The sequence below is a fragment of the Dama dama genome, chromosome 13 (genome assembly GCF_033118175.1).
Source record: "Dama dama isolate Ldn47 chromosome 13, ASM3311817v1, whole genome shotgun sequence".
In the NCBI taxonomy this organism is placed as follows: Eukaryota; Metazoa; Chordata; class Mammalia; order Artiodactyla; family Cervidae; genus Dama; species Dama dama.
This window is the reverse complement of record NC_083693.1, coordinates 63,479,337-63,498,360: the sequence shown is the minus strand read 5'-3', so window position 1 is coordinate 63,498,360 and position 19,024 is coordinate 63,479,337. Positions and strand designations below refer to the sequence as shown.

General features: G+C 51.7%; 1 protein-coding gene across 4 annotated transcripts in view; it reads left to right on the top strand.

Annotated features, from left to right (window-relative positions):
• The window catches only part of CCDC88C (coiled-coil domain containing 88C), a 142,144-nt gene that overhangs the window by 44,251 nt on the left and 78,869 nt on the right, over positions 1–19,024 (top strand). For all 4 annotated transcript variants that reach the window (XR_009695460.1, XR_009695461.1, XM_061159293.1 and 1 more), the window contains exon 4: positions 18,190–18,259. Coding sequence is in view for 2 of the 4 variants with exons in the window: in XM_061159293.1 (XP_061015276.1) it covers positions 18,190–18,259 (70 nt within the window). In the remaining 2 variants the exon portion in view is untranslated. The remainder of the gene's footprint in view (positions 1–18,189; positions 18,260–19,024) is intronic.

The following is a 19,024-nucleotide window of genomic DNA, read 5'->3' as shown; positions in this document are numbered from 1 at the left end:
AACCTGTGTCTCCTGCATTGGCAGGTGAATTCTTTACCACTGAGCAACCCGGGAAGCCCCCGGGCTTGTTTTAACAAGTAAATACTTATTGAATGTATGGATGAATGAAGGAGTGAACATAAGATCGAGGCAGTTTGTGAGAGCACAGAGAACCATGGCTGAGTTTGGGGAGACGGGTGCAAACAGAGAAGCCCCCCAAAGCCAGCTGTAGAAATGCCCTAAGAGACGCACTTAGGTATTTTGAGGCTCTGAGAGGACAGGACAGGTAGCTCAGGATGAGAAGCCTGACGTGTTTATTGACAGCCTCTCCTGGGGCCTGAGTGACCCATGAAGCCTTTCCTGGCAGCTATAGCCTGCAGGGACCGCTCCACCTCCCAACTCCTCTGGGTCCCCCTGAGGACGCCCCCGGGCTGCAGGCTCACCGTGTCAGTGTCTCTTCTCACCAACCATGCTGTGAACGCCCTAGGTTCCTGCCCCAGCTTGCTCATCATTTGCCCCAGGACCCAAGGTCCAACCGGGCGTCTCAGTGCATTGCTAGGTCACAGTCAGACACCTGCCCCACTGCACACAAGATGACGTGGGCACGCCGGAGAGTCTCGGGCTGGAGTGAGATGTTCTTCGTGCATACACCCGACCCCCCAATGCCTCGCGGAACCTTACATGTGACTGTGTGCCCACTTAATGTGCAGAGTTGAGCTGCTGCTTTTTTGGCTTAGCTTGGAAGAGTCCATTTGCTGTGGTGGCGAGATTGGCCGGGAGTGTCAGTTTGGGGGCAGGGACAGCTGGTGAGGGTGCCTGTTATTTACTTGAAGTGTGGGTTCTCAGCTGGCCCTTCGGGAGGCCGGGCAGCTGCCCGCCTTGTGCCCAGGTGCCAGGGAGGCTCTGCATGCCTTCCTTCTTTCTCCTGCCTCTTCTGGTGTGTTCTTTGAATCTGCCAGCCCACACACCCACCTTGCTCACATCTGAAGAAAAGCTTCCCTTTTCTTTTGTTCAAAAGAATGCAAGTTAGCAGGTGTAAACTATTATGTTCAGGAGGAATAAGCAATAAGGTCCTCCTGGATAGCACAGGGAACTTGATTCACTGTCCTGTGATAGGGACTTCCCTGGCGGTCCAGGGGTGAAGACTCTGTGCTTCCAATGCAGGGGGTATGGGTTTGATTTCTGGTTGGGGAACTAAGATCCCACATGCTACATGGTGTGGCCAAAAATAAACAAATCCATAAATAATTGCTAGATACTTTAAAAAGTTATAATTGCAAAAAAAAAAAAATACTGTGATCAACCATAGTGGAAAAGAATATGAAAAAAGAATGTTTTTATGTGTGTAACTGAGTCATTTTGCACAGCATTGTGATCAACTCTACTTCAATAGAAAATTTAAATAAAGAAAAAATTTTAAATAAATGGGATAAGTTTAAAGAGGATAATTAAGTGAAAAAGGATAAAATTAAAGAGGATAAAATTTTTTAAAAAGAACCAAACAAATAAAGGGGGGCTTTTTTTCCCCCCATCTTCAGATCAGAGCCTCACCCAGTAGGGGCCCTGTGTTCTAATCATGGACCATTGTTTCTGGATCCACATTTAAAGTCCACCCTGTGAACACACGCGTCAGCCTGGGGCTCCTGGCCCTTCATTAGCTCCTCTGACAAATGCCAAGTGAGCCCCTCCTTGTGACAGACGCTGGGGGGCAAAGGGGAGGGGGACAGTCCAGGTGCTCGCCCTGGGCAGCCCACAGCCTGGTCAGGAGACTTGAGAAGTGAAGCTGGCTTCGCAGAGGACACCCAGGCTGCACCTTTATAACTAGAGGCAGAGGATTGCTGGTCCCTCCCTCACACCCCCTCAGCATTTTATACCCTAAACATGTTAACAGCGCTTATCACGCTGGGTTACCCAAGGGCGCGCCATCGCAGCTTACATCCTGGCTCAGGCAGACATCACGAATTTGTGTCTGTTTCCCTGCCTCTGAGCCCAGACCTGGCTTCAGAATCCTTCTCAACACAGCACTCCAGATGCTGTTAGTTCTACCAGTAGCCTGTGCCTGGCACCTGGGCCTGAGCCCTTGCTGTCATGGTGAGTTACTCGTGTGAGAGCTCCCTGTTTCAGAATGGGACGTCTGACCGTGGGGGCCCACTGCACTGCTGGCGGTGGTTAGGCTGGGCTGCCCCCAGTTCTAGGCTCCGTGGGACCGCAAAGCATTCTCCAGACACAGACCTTCCACTTGCTGCTCCCTCTGCCCGGCGGTCTTATTCCACGTGTCCACCTGGCTTGCTTGTTCAACTGTTCCTTAGTCGGCGGACCCTCTTTGACCACCTGTCTGTGATAGTTTCATTTTCCTTATCTCTTGGGTTGACCCACCCTTATTTTTCTTGTTAGCATTTCGTACTTCCTGGCACATCACACGACATATTCTTTTACCTCTTTGGCTCTCTCATGTACTATGGCGTCTCCAGTAATCAAAAACACTTGTGGATCAAATGGATCTTGTGGTCGCAAATCCTAGTGGGCCAGGCATAGCCGCTGCCAGTTAGGATTAAATGAGATAGTACAAAAATGAGATGGGTACAAAGTGTTGGGTACAGGCTCTGCTTCATCATCGTTCCAAAGAAAGGGCTCCTTGCGCTCTAGCAGGAGGGGCAGGGCGTGTTCGGTTGCGACCCTTCGTCCCTGTGATCAGTGTTTCGGTTGAGCTGGCAGCTGGCGAGCGTCTGCTGTGGGCAGTGTATGCGGAGGCCAGGGGTGGAGGGGATTCAGATTCGAGCACATGGCAGGGTCTACCCCCGGACCCTGATATTCCTAGTCACCTCGAAAGTGGGGTACACTGTTGCAGGGTTCGGGAGGCCCAGATGGCAGTGATGATTTCTAGCCAAGGGATCTGGGCAGGGAAGGAGGTGCTGGAGGTGGGCATGGTGGGGGCAAGGATTGTGTTAGGTGCATCTCCCCCCCCCCCACCCCACCCCCCAGCATGGACAGCTGCCCTTGGAGTCGATACCATCTGTTGAGATTCTCACTTCCTGCTGAGATGGTGGTTATTACAAACGAGTCATTTCTTAACCTTCCTCCTCCCTGGTTTTTCAACTGTGTCCTGAGTTGCCCTCCCCCAGTTTCCTGCTTAGAGAATTAAGTTCTTGGTGATAGAACTAAAGAACCCTCTAGAGTTTCTTGCTCTCTGGGTGAAGTCTGATCGTTTGTTGCAAACCCCTATGACAATGAGAAGTAGCTGGTTTGCAGGGCTTGTTTGCTTGCTCGTTTCGTGTGTGGCTTTTTCGGGGGGCCCAGTGGGGGTGAGGGAGGTGGTAATACAGTCTGACTTTGCTGGCTCCCTCCATGCATCCACAGAACTTGCCCCCCACTCTCCAGCCTTTCCTCTGAGGCTCAAGGGCTGTCACTGTGTCCAAGGCAGGCATCGCTAATCCACCGTGCACGCTCCACCTCCCCCCAGCACCAACCTGCCCTTAGAGCTCTCAGCCTGGCGGCCCGCCAGCCCTTCGAAGTTGAAACCTCTGTCACCCTTCACAGTACAAACTGTCCTGTGTGTGCTTCTCCTGAGACCAGAGGGAAAGAGTTTTAAGCAGGTGGGGTCAGGGGCGCATTCAGAGGTTCCCGCTCAGCCCCTCCTGCCTGGTTCTGAACCTCAAGGGTTAGGGCAGGAAAGGGGTGTGGGTGAGCCTGGAAGTGGAGTGGATTTCCCCAGGCCTGGGGACCTCCAGGGCAAACCCCCACACCCCAGTCACTGTGGCCATCTCCTTTATGGGTTTCCCTTTCAAGTTGCTGCAGGCCTCTTGCCTGTGTGCACCGCAGGGCTGTGCGAAGTTGGGACCCTTGAAGCAGGCAGCAGGCATGCGTGTTCTCCCTGAGCGTGTCTGGGGCCGCACCCACCACGGGCCTGAGTAGGGCCAGGCGTTGTGCTCGGTCTGTCTCCTGTGGGTTAGGTGTGATGCCCGCCTGCCCAGCCACGTGGCAGGGCTTGAAGCAGTGACAGGCTGGTGGTGGACCCGGCTGCCCCTGGCGAGAGAAGCCCAGAGCGGGTGCCAGGCCCCACCTCCCCTTGCAGGGTCCTGCCTCTCCATCCTGAGACTGCAGTAGGGGGTGGAAGTGTGATTCCCGCACCTGGGGTGGGAGACAGGCGATGGGGGAGTGCCTTCTGCTGCTGCCTTTGTCTCTGTTGCCTCCCAGACAGCACCTGCTCTTTGTTTCCATTTTAGCTCAGCGCCACCTCCTCTTGGAAGCCTTTCTGGATTAGTCCTCCCACGTGCTCCCACTGTCCCCCAGCTCAGATGCCTCACATCCCCTCTGTAAGGGCATCAGACTTGCCCACAGGCCTGGCTCCTGCCAGGCTGTGGGCTCCCTGAGAGCCAGGCCCTGCCCCAGGCACACACTCTGGACACGCTTTCTGCTCCCTCTCGGTTTTGTTGAGCTTGTCTGTCCATTTGCATTTCTTAGATTTGAGGACACAGATCTTGTCTGTTTACCCCACCATCTGACCAGCATACCACCTCACACTCCGTAGGTGCCCAGGAAACCTCTGGTGGTTCAGTCGCTCAGTCGTGTCTGACCCTTTGTGACCCGTGGGCTGCAGCACGCCAGGCTCCCCAGTCCTTCACTATCTCCCAGAGTTTGTTCAAGTTCACGTCCCTGGAAATACCGTGGTATAAGTCCAAGTGTTAATGGCTGCCCTTCTGCTCTCCCTGCCCGCCAGCCCCCTGCCCCTGCCAGGCGTTAGGCCTGGCGGGCTGACTCAGGAGCAGCGATGCCCTATGGCCCGTGGCGCTCATGCTCTTTGGTGGGGAGGCCGGGGGGGCCCTGGCTTCAGGCCTGCCTCTCCCCGCCCTCACAGGTCCCGGCAGGCTGCCACCTGCCGTGGGTGGCTCCCAGGCACACTTGGCCCCACCTGCTCCCACGTGTCCCCTGGGAGTGAGTGAGCTGGTGCGGCAGCACTGGCAGCTAGCGGGTGAGGGGCTGCCAAGGGTGGTGCCCGCCCCGGCCCTGCCTGGCCTGAGTGGTGGGTGGAGCGTTGGGGGGCACAGCCGCGGCCCAGACACATGCTCCCAGCCCAGCTGCTTGCTGGGACCGAGGCAGGGGGTGAGGAACGGCCACGCCTCTCCCACTGAGCTCTGTGGGCGTGCCCGGGGCAGAAGGTGCCAGGACGCCAGCCTAGAGCCCCCAGCTGGCGAGGGTGCAGGGGAGCAGTTTGGGGCCCACGACCTGGGGACCCTGGGGTTGGTGACTTCGCGGGTGTCCCCACCCTTGCTGTGATCCCTCACTCTATGCTCTGGCTGTTGTGAGCCACACACCCTCCCTTGCCTGCCCATTGCCAAAAAGGTTGACTTTTGCACGAGGCCCAAAGAAAGGAACTCTGCAGCCTCATGATCCCTCGCCACCATAAAAATAGGGTTCTTTGCGTCACCTCTAAGCACAGATGCTGCTGCTCTGCCGGGAAGAGAGGACAGGGCGGCCCTGAGGCACTCCAGGCATTGAAGTGCAAGAACAGGACCACCCCTGCCTCCCTGGCCTGCCTAATCCCTTAAATCCTTCTTGGTTGCGTGCGTGCTAAGTCGCTTCAGTCGTGTCTGATTCTGTGCAACTGTAGCCAGCCAGGCTCCTCCATCCATGGGATTCTTCAGACCTGAATACTGGAATCGGTTGCTGTGCCCTCCTCCAGGAGATCTTCCCAACCCAGGGATGGAACCTGTGTCTCTCCATCTCCTGCACTGGCAGGCAGGTCACCCCCCACCCCCCACCCCCTGCCAACCAAAACCCTGCAGCCTGGCCCTCAGGAGACACTTTGGAATAGAAGTGAGCTCCTTGAGGCAGTGGGAGGAGCCAGAGGGTGGACCTGAGGAATCCTGGCTTTCTAGACTCAGATGGGGCCCTGCACCCTTGTGGTGTTCCTCTCCTGTCCTCAGTGTCTGTATTCCGCATTACAGATAATCTGTAAGGCTCTTCTGGTTTTAAAATGCTGATTCTTGCACCTTCTGCTGTTAGCTGGGATGGTACGGGTCCAACTTGGCACCCGCCCCCCCTGCCACTGCACCTTTGGCTGCTAGTGGCCTGCCCGCAGACATTCAGGCCTGGAGCCCAGCGTTAGCTGCTGGTGGCCAGGCTTGAATCTGTCTTGTAATACGGTTCCTGGGACACCGTCTGTGGGCAGAAGTTCTTCTCGGAAGAGTTGAATGCGGTGCCTGCCTGTGCTCTTGGGGCTGCCCCTACCACTTTCCTTGGTGCAGGGACTCGGAACAGGCGCTTCCTAGCATCAGATAAGTCCACCCACAGAGCAACACAATGGGAAGGTGGCAGGCGTTCTCAGTGACACTTGAGGGTGTCCTACAATCCCGTCCCTGTGGGTTTCCCCAGGTTCTTCAGGGATGTGTGGGCACTTGCCTGTTTTCAGAGTTGGCAGCCCAGAGTTAGTAACTGTAGCAAGGTGCTGAGTCTCTGTGCCAGCCTCTGTCTAAAGGAGCCAGACATCTTTTAGAGATGATCCTCTTCCTTTTATAGATGGTGTGGCTCAGAGAGGGTCTGCGACTTGCCTGAGGTCACACAGCAAGTAGCTTTGCCCTCACTTGGTGGTGTTTGCGTTTCCGGGTGCTCCCTCCCACAGGAGGTGCTCCCTCCTCCTGGGTCAGCTCAAAGGAAATATTTGTTTTCCTTTCTGAGAACAAAGGCTGGGCTTGGTTCATTTCTGTGAACACAGCCACGAGGACCGGCAGTTGCCAAGTGTTCAGGGGTGGGGGTTTCTGACAGTCTGGGACCCGCAGGCGGGCTGGGTTGGTGGCCTTCAGTCGCTGAGTCCTGAGATGCAGTGTTGGCCTCATTAGGGGAGCCGGTGCTCCTGGGCTTGTGTAGACCCGAGCTGGTTTCAAGCGCCGGGGACCCCAGGATTAATTGAAATGAGGTGGAACAGATGGATTGAGTCTATCAGCAGCTTTACGTGACAGCCTCTTAACATAAAAGCACTTCATTACCCACTCCTTCCGCCGGGGCTCCCTGCCTGAGTCGGAGGGAATGTGGCCGAAACGGGAGTCCCCCAACCCCATCCAGATGGAATCACAGGCACGTGGCCGACGGCCCGCCTCTGAACAGGCGGCGGGGGATAATTCATCAGGCTTATGTCTCTGCACAGTAGCTAAATTTACAGGATTGTTCTCCTGGCTGTAACGTCACCAAAAGTGGGCAGTGCCGTGGGGGTTGGGGGTCAGGTCCCTGTTGCTATTAGATGATGTGACGTCATGGGAATATTGATTGGTTGGGGACGGGGTCTGCAGGCTGTCGCTATGGAAAGTATGAGACAAACATCACCCTAGAATTGCCCCAGTTTGGGGTGGGGTCTCAGGGAAAGCTCACCAGCCCAGAGGGCCCGGCTTGGCCATTGCTCTGCTTCCTGCCGTTAAACTGCATTACAGCATGTACCATGGTTCTTTCCAATTGAAAATTCTGGTAATTCTTGTCCTGGTCCCCTCACGTGATGTGAGGAGGAGGTAGGTTCGGGGAGAGGGGACCTTCCCCTGTGTTTGGGTATGTATGTGTTTGCCATCCAGGTTGTCAGGCAGTTTTTGTTTGGGCCAGCATGCTATTGAAGGGTGTTCAGGAACCCCTCTTGGCCCCATCAAAGGGGCAGCTTTGGAGGAGCGCTAATTGATGGCAGGAGCATAAACCTCACGATGTGTGCAGAGGCTCCCTGGAATACTAGCCCTGACTTCCCGGGTCTCTCCATGGGGCGCCCTATGAGCGCCTCAGCCTTTCGGGATCACAGAGGCGCCTCACCTGCGTGAACCTTAGCCTTGTGGTTTCTGGAAGAGTTAGGGCTCTGGGCTTTGCAGTCTCGCCTCCTCTCTTGGGGCCCTGGAATAGATGCTGGGGTCATTGCATACGTGTGCTGCCTTTCCTGTCTGAGTCACTTCTTTTGTTTAGGAATTTTATGTTTTAATTTTTAAAATAAATTTTATTTTTGGCTGTGCTGGGTCTTTGCTTCATGGGCTGTTGTCTAGTTGGGCAAACGGGGGGTACTCTCTTGTTGAGCACGGGCTCTAGGCGCGTGAGCTTCGGTCGTTGCAGCACATGGACTCAGTAGTTGTGGCTCACAGGCTCAGTAGTTCTGGCGAGTGGGCTTAGTTGCTCTGAGGCGTGTAGGATCTCTGGACCAGGGTTCAGACCCACGTCTCCGACATTGGCAAGCGGATTCTTTTCCGCTGAGCCACTGAGGAAGCCCTATTGAGGAATTTTAAATTCCCCTTCCTTTTCTTCACTTGCTCATAAAACTGTCACATTTGGGATTTTACCATTGGAAAGCCTGATATATTCAAACCGGCATTACAAATTCACTGTGAGGTGTTTGTAACTTTGGTTTTCATCTACAGGCATGTTAAATGTGGGATCTTCAGACACGTGGTGGCTGATTTTGCCAGGTAAAATACTTGAAGGCATAAGAAGCAACTTAACAGGGGACTAAAGTAACTCACAGTAGTGGAGCAAAGTAGTTGGTTTTCAGAACTCGGTCCCTTTGTTCATGTGAGAAAGAGAAGACACCACTTCCAAAAAAGAGACTTTAAAAAGAATAAAACCAAGCACTTTGCCATGAGTTGAGTCAGTCTCATTTTGTCAGCGGTCACTTAGCTGCTGCCTCTTTGCTGTCTCTGCATGGGAGGAGCTGACTGATGAGGCAAAATGTGAAAGTGTTGCAGGCGTGGGCAGGTGAAGCATTAAGAGTTGAGGGGAAAGGCAGTCATGTGTGACTAAAGGCATCAAGGCTGGCTTCCTGGAGGAGGTGGCATTTTCACTGAGCTTTGGAGGATGGATAGAGTTCTGATCTGGTGGCAACTGGGGCTGGCATGGTGTGAGGCAGAAATAGCGCCCAGTGGAAAATGTACAGTATGCACAGAACAGTGTAACCAATGGCTTGACTCGCTGGCCACACATGGTAGCTAATACATTTCCTGGCTCCCACCTTTACCTGTGGAACTCCTAAGCATTCTGCACAGCCTAGCTCACAAGGGCCCACCTCTGGGAAGTTTGCAGTGTACCTGGTGCTGTGCTGGGTGACTGGTCAGGACACAGCAAGGTGCTCTGTGTGTGGTTTTGACTCTGAACCCAAGACTTAAGGTCTGCTCTGTGTGTGTGTGTGTGCGCGTGTGTGCACACGCGTGCTGGATGCATACTCAAAGCAGCCACCACTCGTGTTTCTGATTCTTAGTATTGGATAGGTCTTTGTGTTTCTCTGGCTGTGTGGAAGGCACATTTTGCTGTCTGGACCATCCTGGTCTCCTTGGAAACCATGAGCATCATCTTTTTCCTGGATGCCTCTCCTGGAGTGTTTGTCTTAACTTCTCTGGGATCTCTCTCTCATTGGCTCTGCATTAACGGCTCCTTTTCAAACCCTCATGGAGGGTCATTCCACGGACCTAAACTCATGACATTTAGCAGCATTTGTTTCTCCTTCCTGACAAAATGTCAGACTGTAAAATTGTTTCATTTGGCAAGAGAAAAAGATTTCTTTCTTTCTTCATGAAATCATTGTTCTTGATCCAGTAGTCCCAGTGTTTGCAGTGGAAACTGAAGATAACCTTTGCCGCAGATACGGAAAGTGTTTGCACCCGGCAACTTTTCTGGGACCTTTTTGTTTCTTCCACCAGCGGAGAAAGTGACCTTTCTATTTGAGCATGCACAGAGGTTGGCAGGAGCTGTGGCAGCATTTTAAGCCTTTTCAGTGAGGCCCCTACATTGCCGCAGGTGGTGGGTGAACATCTCTGGGATCCTTGAGCCTCTGTTTTCCAGGGGCTGATGCTCTCGGAGCTGATCCTCCACCCCACCCTTCCCTTCCCACAGGGCTTCCTGCCTCTGGCATCAGCACAGGCACCAGAGATGCAAGCCAGCCTCCGCCATCATCCCTGGGTTCCTCTGGCTCATGTCTCTTCCCAGCTGATGGCGGCTTTGTACTTCTTGATGGGGGATGGTGGGGTACTGTTTGATTTGGAGTGGGTGATTTTTAAGAAACCAATAATCCACATTATTTTTCATGTTGCATTGTGAATTGTCTCAGGAGAAAGGATAATTTTTTTTTTAATGGATCTGTCATGTTCACAGTTCCGTAACTGATAGAGAGATACTGCTGATCATACATTCTTTGTGGGAAGCCACGCCACGGGGTTAAAATGATTTAAGGGGATAGAACCACATTTATAGAACCTTTTTTTTTTATTTATTTTTGGTTGTGCTGGGTCTTCATTGCTGAGCCTGGCTTTCTCTAGTTGCAGCTCTTGGGCTCTATATTCTTCGTTTCGGTGCACGGGCTTCGTATCGCAGCGGCTTCTCTTGCTGCGGCGCACAGGCTGTGGGCACTCAGGCTTCATTCGTTGCGAGTCGTGGTGCATGGGCTTAGTTGCTCCATGGCATGTGGGATCTTCCCGGACCGGGGATCAAACCCCCGTCCCCTGCATTGGCAGGTGGATTCTTATCCACTGTGCCACCAGGGGAATCCCAGAATCTTGTCAAAATGTTGGGAAAACTTGCTCTTGTCCTGACCACTCTAATAGAGTTCTGTCATTTTGGTATATTTTTCTTTGAGGATTCCTTCCCTTTGGCATATCTTTAATTTTCTGCACCCAGTTAGGTATTCTTTTATTCATTTAAGCATTTTCTGCCATCTTCCCAACAAGGGTAGTGACTGTATCGTCCATTACCCAACCACTCCCCAATGTCCGTTTGTGGCATAATTATTAAAGTGTGGCTCCCTCATCACACACCCTGCCGTACTTGGGGGTGAAGCTTTGATGGGAGTGTTATAGAGCTTCTGTTTACTCTTCTGCTGTTGACAGTTTTATGGCAGACAGCTTACTAAGAGTTTGGGGATACACACATTTATTCTCAGAGGTGAGTTGAGGGGGTCATTTTGCGGGGTGGGGGACTGAGCTGAGTCCTCCTGTTCCAAACCAAGGGAGGGTTAGGGTTAGGAGGCACAGGCTCATTTTTTGAGGGCTTCCAAGACATTCGTCTGCCATGACTGAGTGGGTGCACTATTTATAAGTTCTGGATAGAGACTGGCTAGAAAGGAATTAGGAGGCCTGACCCCACAGGGACCCACTGGAGGCTGCTGAGTGACACGCTGAAAGTGAGCTTCACTGAACACCAACTCCGGGAGCCACAGGTCACCTTGGGCCCGAGGGACAGACCAGGTAGACTGAGGCATCCAGGCCTACCCTGGTGTCCCTCCGAGCCCCTGCTGTGCTGCCCCCAGCCTCTGCCTCCCCCCCCGCCTCTTCCAGAGTCCCCCTCATCCAGAGGACAGTGACAGAGCTCCATCTTGTTATCCTAAGACTTAGTGCTGACATCCGTAAAGTGCAGGCATTCGGGAAACTGCAGAGCTCCCTTGGGAGGAGTAAGGTTTGAGTAAGTTTGGGAGGGATGACAAATTTGTAACTTGAAGCGCTGGCCCATGTGAAGGCTGGTGACAGGACAGATCTCGAGGGCTCGGGTGACCCCTGGAGCCAGCCTGGAATGGCAGCCTGGGCCCTGTGTTGGGAGCAGTGCTGACTAGTGGGGTCAAGCATTTGGCATCGTAGGCGCAAGTGTTTGGCATTATGGGCTTGAGGCGTTTGGCATCGTGGGCTCAGTGGAGCTACGAGCCCGGGTGCTGGTCTTGTTTGCTGTGGGGAGGCCAGGAGGTCCCCCCACCACCACGACCACTTGCGTAGCTGTGAGCACATCTGAGTTCTGTGCACGCCAGGTGCCTCTGGAGTCTGCTGTCCCTCTCTTGTGTCATGCTTCCTGCCACTGGCAGAGCCCCGTCACCTGTGAAGCCTAGAGTGGGGCACCCTCTCCCGTGTTCTGGGTTTTCCCCCCGGGTACATCTGTTCTTGTCCCAAGAGGATTCTTGGAGGAAGGGAGCGTCTTCCTTCCCCTCAGCTTCCTGGTTCTGAGAGCTTCTGTCCACCCGTGACCCGTGGGAGCCAGTGCCCTGGCCTCCGGACGGCCCCTTGTCACTCCCTGAGTCCCCTCGAGGTGGCCTCTGGAGAGTCCGGATCAGAAAGCTGGCAGTCTGAGGGCAGTCAGAGTCTCTGAGCTTATTGACACTGTGTGAAGCCAGATGCTGCCACTGCGACCCCCAGCTGGGGTGCCAGACGCTTCCTGGAGCCTGTCCTGCTCAGTCGGTCCCTCCCCCAGGTGTCAGGCCTTGTTTCTGTCAGCACAGCCCTAGAAGGAACTTCCGCGTTGATCAGTTCAGTCCAGTCGCTCAGTCGTGTCCGACTGTTTTCGACCCCATGGACTGCAGCACACCAGGCTTCCCTGTCCGTCATCAACTCGAGGAGTTGATGTCAAACTCATGTCCATTGAGTCGATGATGCCATCCAACCATCTCATCCTCTGTCATCCCCTTCTCCTCTTGCCTTCGATCTTTCCAGCATCAGGGTCTTTTCCAGTGAGTCGGTTCTTCGCATCAAGTGGCCAAAGTACTGGAGTTTCAACTTCAGCGTCAGTCCTTCTAATGAATATTCAGGACTGATCTCCTTTAGGATGGACTGGTTGGATCTCCTTGCAGTCCAGGGCACTCTCAAGAGTCTTCTCCAACACCACAGTTCAAAACTATCAATTCCTCCTAAATTTTAGGTTTGCAGCCTGGATCAGGTCCAGTGGGCTCTTTCCCCTTTTATGTTACAAAGCCCTTTCTCGCCCCAGCCCCTTGCTGCTGAGAATCCAAGTGCCACCACCCTCCTCTGACCTACTTTCGTGACTTTTCTTTTCATCTGTTTAAAGTGGTTAGCAACGAGGTCCTTCCAAGATGCAGTTAGTGCACTTTCTCTTAGGAAAAGGGAAATCTGAGGTTTCCCCCACATTTTATCCTAGCATCTCAGACCAAACCTAAAGGAGGTGCAGGGCAGAGAGGGGAGGGGTGTACAAAGTCTGTCTGGATCTCAGAGCTTAAATCCCCCTCGCCTGCACCCTCCGCCTTCACTGGCCCTAGCCCAGTTCTCTGCAGAGGGAGGGGGTCTCCACGATGGCTGCACCCCAGGCCTGACTCTTCCCTCTCGCTGTCAGGCTACAAGAAGGATGGGGTGACATGAGAGGCCGCAAGGCTTATGTGTGCCCTCGCGCCTCATCGTGGCCTCAGGATGCGACAGTGGCCTTTGTTTCTGCCTTCGCAGAGGCCCACGAGGCACCGGGAAGGCTTGTTGGCAAATTTGAGGACTGCTCAGGGCCCATCTCCATACTTGTCCACGCCTGCAGCCAGCGGGGGTGTGACCATCGCCCGCCCAGTGTCAGCTGCAGTCTCCACAGTGGCCTTCTGTTCTGAGTAGCAGGCGGGAGGGTCCAGTCGTCAGCAGCCTCCTCACGTCCCCACTAGATGAGGGTCTGGCCCGTCGCCCTGGAGGCCCCGCCACCCCGAGGAGACGCATTTGCTTAGCTCCCCTGTCTCCGGTGTTGTGGAGCATGACGGCCACTAGCCACGTGTGGCTGGCACGGCCTCCAGAATGTGGCTGGTGTGTGACAGAGGAAGTGAATTTTTCATGTACTTAGATTGAAAAACCGAGACTAGATTCAGTTATTGGAAGAATTCTAAGTGTGTTTGGAACAACTTGGGTGTGCGAATCTACTTATTCAGATCCTGTTTCCAATGACAATTTGGCATTCAGATTCCGATGTGCTGTGAGTGTAAACTACACAGTGGATTTCAAAGACTTAGTGTGAAAAAAAAAGTGTGAAATCATCTCTTTCATGGTGTATGTTGATTCGGTGGTGAAGCAATAATATTTTGGAAATGTTGGTTTAATTAAGCTATATTATTTGTATGTTGTCATTTGTTTCTTTTACTTTTTTTAAATTGGGGGATAATAGCTTTACAGTATTGTGTTGGCCTCTGCCATACATCAACATCAATCAGCCTCAGGTATACGGAACATTCGAAATGAACGTTTCCCATGTATTTCTGCTAGACAGTTCTCACCATGGTACTCAAACCTCCAAGGCTATTTTTGCTGGAATACGATTAATGGTCCTTTGAGGGGAGCAGTTAAGATCTTAGGGGTATTTTGGGCCACAGGATTAAATCTTAGGAGACCCATGAGGCTTTGAAAAGAACACATCAATAAAACATTGTTCATGAAACATTACTTCCTAACTGTGCAAGTGATACATATTGTGGGAAAATTAAAAAGCCCAGATTAGATAAACATCCAGTTTTAGAAGGAGAATACATGGTTTTCCCAGCAGTATTTTCCAGCAGTCTTTTGCTTGGGTTATTATTAGCATAATAATTCAGCTTTACATTATTGTGGAGACCTTCAAGATGATTTCACATTCTGTATCTGCTTCATAACAAACTGTGGAAAATTCTTGAAGAGATGGGAATACCAGACCACCAGACCTGCCTCCTGAGAAACCTGTGTGTAGATCAAGATGCAACAGTTAGAACCGAACATGGAACAACAGACTGGTTCCAAATCAGAAAAGGAGTATGTCTAGGCTGTATATTGTCACCCTGTTTATTTAACTTATATGCAGAGTACATCATGAAGGATGCCAGGCTGCATGAAGCTCAAGCTGAAATCAAGATTGCCAGGAGAAATATCAGTAACTTCAGATATGCAGATGACACCAGCCTAATGGCAGAAAGTGAAGGGGAAACTAAAAAGCTTCTTGATGAAGGTGAAAGAGGACAGTGAAAAAGCTGCCTTAAAACTCAGCATTCAAAAAACTAAGATCACAGCATCTGGTCCCATCACTTCATGGCAAATAGATGGGGAAACAATGGAAACAGTGACAGACTTTGATTTTTTGGGCTCCAAAATCACTGCAGGTGGTGACTGCAGCCATGAACTTAGAAGACGCTTGCTCCTTGGAAGAAAAGACAACTTATTAAAAAGCAGAGACATCACTTTGCCAACAAAGGTCCGTTTAGTCAAAGCTGTGGTTTATCCAGTAGTCAAGTATGGATGTGAGAGTTGGACCATAAAAAAGGCTGAGTGCCAAACAATGGATGTTTTTGAACTGTGGTGTTGGAGAAGACTCTTGAGAGTCCCTTGGATAGCAGGGAGATCAAACCAGCCAATTCTAAAGAAAATCAGTCCTAAATATTCTTTGGAAGGACTGATGTTGAAGCCAAAGCTCCAGTACTTTGGCCACTTGATACGAAGAGCCGACTCGGAAAAGACACTGATGCTGGGAAAGATTGAAGGCAGGAGAAGGGGCTGACAGAGGATGAGATGGTTGGATGGCATCATCAACTCAATGGACATGAGTTTGTGCAGACTCTAGGAAATATTGAAGGACAGGAAAGCCTGGGATGTGGCAGTCCATGGGGTCAAAGAGTCGGACACGACTGAGCAACTGAACAACAACAAATTTCCTTTATAAACGTGCACCCTCTTCAAGCATCCTGATAATAGGGCTGGTGCTCCAGACACTTGCACCACAGCAGAGCAGAAACCAGCGAAGACTCCAGAAGGGAATGTAGTTGGTTGACAGTGATAACAAGGAAATCTTCTAGAAGCTGGGCTGAGCACTTCAGTTTAGCATTGAGACCAGATAGGGACTGCATGACATTGCTAGCAATGTTATTGTTTATTGAATGTCCCCAAGTTAAAGTGACTTAGTTTTGATGTGACTTAGCAGTTCTTGGCGGAGAAGGCAATGGCAACCCACTCCAGTACTCTTGCCTGGAAAATCCCAGGGACGGAGGAGCCTGGTAGGCTGCAGTCCATGGGGTCGCAAAGAGTTGGACAGGACTGAAGTGACTTAAGCAGCAGCAGCAGCAGTTCTTGGTGGTTTAATCCCTAAGTCGGTCTGACTCTTGGCAATGCCATGGACTGTATACTGAAGTGGGTTGCCATTTCCTTCTCCAGGGGATCTTCCCAATCCGGGAGTTGAACCGGGGATGTTGCATTGCAGACAGATTCTTTACTGCCTGAGCCACCAGGGAAGCCGTGACAGAACAGCTGACTTGGCTGGGAGTCCTTCCTTTTGCTGGAAGTGGATTTATCTGATTTTCCTGGCTGTGTGTGTTTTGCCCAAGGGTGCTACTGCGGAATCCTTTGGTGAGCACATCCAGTTGAGAAACTGCGTTGACTTTTCCCAGCCCTGAAGGAAGGCTGAGGCTGTTACACAACTCAGACTCTGCCCAGCACTGAGACTTGGCTTGAGAAAACACTGGCCGTCTCGGATGCAGCGACATGCGACCTCAGATAGTAAAGAAAGATGTCCTCCAGCACTGAGCACAGATGGGCCCGGAGTGTTTGGGAGTGGGGTACACCTCCTCAATTTCTCGTGTGGTGGGAGCCGTGGAAGGATAATAAGGAGGGTGGAGCAGATCATTTTGTACATTCTGCTGTCAAAAAACACACACTGAGTCTGAGAATTAAATTTTACCTGGGGCAGAATGAGGACTGCAGCCCAGGAGACAGCACCTCAGATAGCTCTGAGAAGCTGCTCCCAAGGGGTGGGGGGAGGTCAGTGTGTACGTGATTTGGGTGAAGGGGGAGTACATGCAGTCAAGCACATATTTTTCCAGAAGGCTTCTGCTAGTCTGGTGAAGCGTTCTGCTAGTCATGAGGAACGGTTGTCACCATGAAGAATTTTTGTGCTTTTCTAGACATGGGGAGATACAAGAATTGGGCTCAGAAAATCAGCTCCTGAAAATACCTAATTATTTGAAGACCCGTCCTGCCAGTTTTTCCCCCAAGCACAGAGTGCCTCCCTTCTCCCCACCACCCCGAACGCCTTTCAGGGGGTGTTGGAAATCAGCGGCTGCAGCAGCTCAGGATTTAATCCTTGTAGAGGTCGATGGCAAGCGCCAGTCTGTAGCTGACACTGTGAAGGTGTCGGCCTCTCCTGGCGAGCTTGCCAAGGCCGCCATTCCCATCTGAGGATTCAGAGAGCTCTGAGGTGATCAGCTGGGCCCTGCGGGATTAGCCAATTGTGTTCACTGTCCCCTTTTATTCATCAGCGCTGGTTGGCAGTGTCCTGAGTTCAGAGAGTCCTCACACCGTGCAGTAGTGACTGCGGGGGAAAAAAGTTGTCTCTCAATGGAAACTTTTTTTTAAGGTGTAAGTGGAGCTTTGTTGGTCAAGAGTTTCTATGGTGACCACTTTCGAAAGACCGAGAATATCACTGAATCCTACTGCCTTGCTTGTCTTCTGTAGAATTAGATATTTTATCTTCTTGTGAGAAACAAGGCACATCTGGGCAGGGAAGACCAACCTGCCCAGAAATACTGCGAGAAATACCCTGGAAAATGTGAGCGATGGGCCAGCACATTCGGAGGGGAACTTGTTAAAACCCGCACGACAGGGGCATGTCGATGGCTGGTGCCTGGGCCTTCTTTCAGGGGCCCTTGGCGTGAGGGCAGGAGGCCGGACATTTCCTGTCTGCCACGTCTCTGGAGGGGTGGGGGGGGCTGCAGATTAGCTCTGACTTATCCCTCCCCCAGGGAAGGACTGCACGCTCCAGTCCATGGGGTCACAGAGAGTCAGACACGACTGAGTGACCGGACAACAGCAACAGAGGAGTCACTGCGGAAAAAAGAGAAGTCTCTTTATTTACAGCTTGTACCAAAGACCTGCTGAATGCCAGAGTCCTGAATTGTCAGCTTGTAAAGACTCGGTAACATCTCTCTTCATGTTTCAAAGTGAAAAAGTCACTCAGTCATGTCTAACTCTTTGCGACCCCATGGACTGACTATACAGTCCATGGAATTCTCCAGGCCAGAATACTGGAGTGGGTAGCCTTTCCCTCCTCCAAGGGGATCTTCCCAACCCAGGGATCCAACCCAGGTCTCCCACATTGCAGGCAGATTCTTTACCAGCTGAGCCACAAGGGAAGCCCTTTTCATGTTTATTCTGCATTTTTTAGTTGCACAAGCAAATCATACAATAAAAATAAAGACATCCTTTAAAAGAAACTCACTGCTAGTCCTACTAATATGGCATCTAATATATCTTCTTTTCCCCTAAAGTCTCTGTACACGTGCAGACATAATTTTTGTTTAGTAATAATCAAGGCAGAAGCACAGTTAGCTGTTTTGACTTTTCATTTATTTATATCTTACATTTTCCTTCCTATTATATATGTATATGGTATTTTCATAGCAACGGTTTTCATAATGACTGCACACTCCTCCAGTGACTTGGTACACTATAATTTTCTTAATCAGTCTTTACTTTATTTTCTGTTCTTAATGGTATCCTTTCCCCTTTGTTTCCGTAGGAAGTTCTCCAGCAGCTGATCGTCATGAATTTGCCTAATGTCTTGATGATTGGCAAGGACCCGCTGTCTGGTGAGTGGAGGCAGCCCTTGCCCCCCGTGGAGCCTGGGCTGAGCCCTGGGCAGCTGTTGGAGGCAGGGCTCTGGCTGCCAGCCTGGAGCCAGCCCAGTGAAAACATGTGCTCATTTGGGTGTGATTGTAAACGGTGGGCTTACAACCCCAAGGCTTTACGCCAAGAGCACATTTCTTCCTTAAGAATATATCCTCACAACCCCTCAGATGGAGTTCCAAGGCAGGTGAGGCCACTGCTTCCTTGCTCTTCGGGTCTTAAGAAATATGGTGCCCCCCCACGCCCCAACTGCCCAGGGGTCTCTCCTCGTCCCATCATGGGGTGTGGTCCCTATTGACAAGAAAAAAATCTTTGAAAGGGAAAATGTTAGTCGCTCAGTCGTGTCTGACTCTTTTCGACCCCATGGAATGTAGCCCACCAGGCTCCTCTGTCCATTTGGGATTCACCGGGCAAGAACACTGGAGTGGGTTGCCATGCCCATCTCCAGGGGATCTTCCCGACCCAGGGATCGAACCCAGGTCTCCTGCCTTGAAGGCAGATCCTTCACCCTCTGAGCCACCTAGGAAAGAATCTTTGGAGGGAACTAATTCCCCAAGGGAATTACATATATATTATATATATAATATTAAATTCCTATATATTCCTATTATATATAATAGGAAGGATTCTGCTGGCATCCTGTGCTGGTTTATTTCCCCACGTACATTTCACTGGGACCACCTGTTCTCACATCTCCCGCTAGTCTCTGGGGCCCGAGTGGGTAAGGT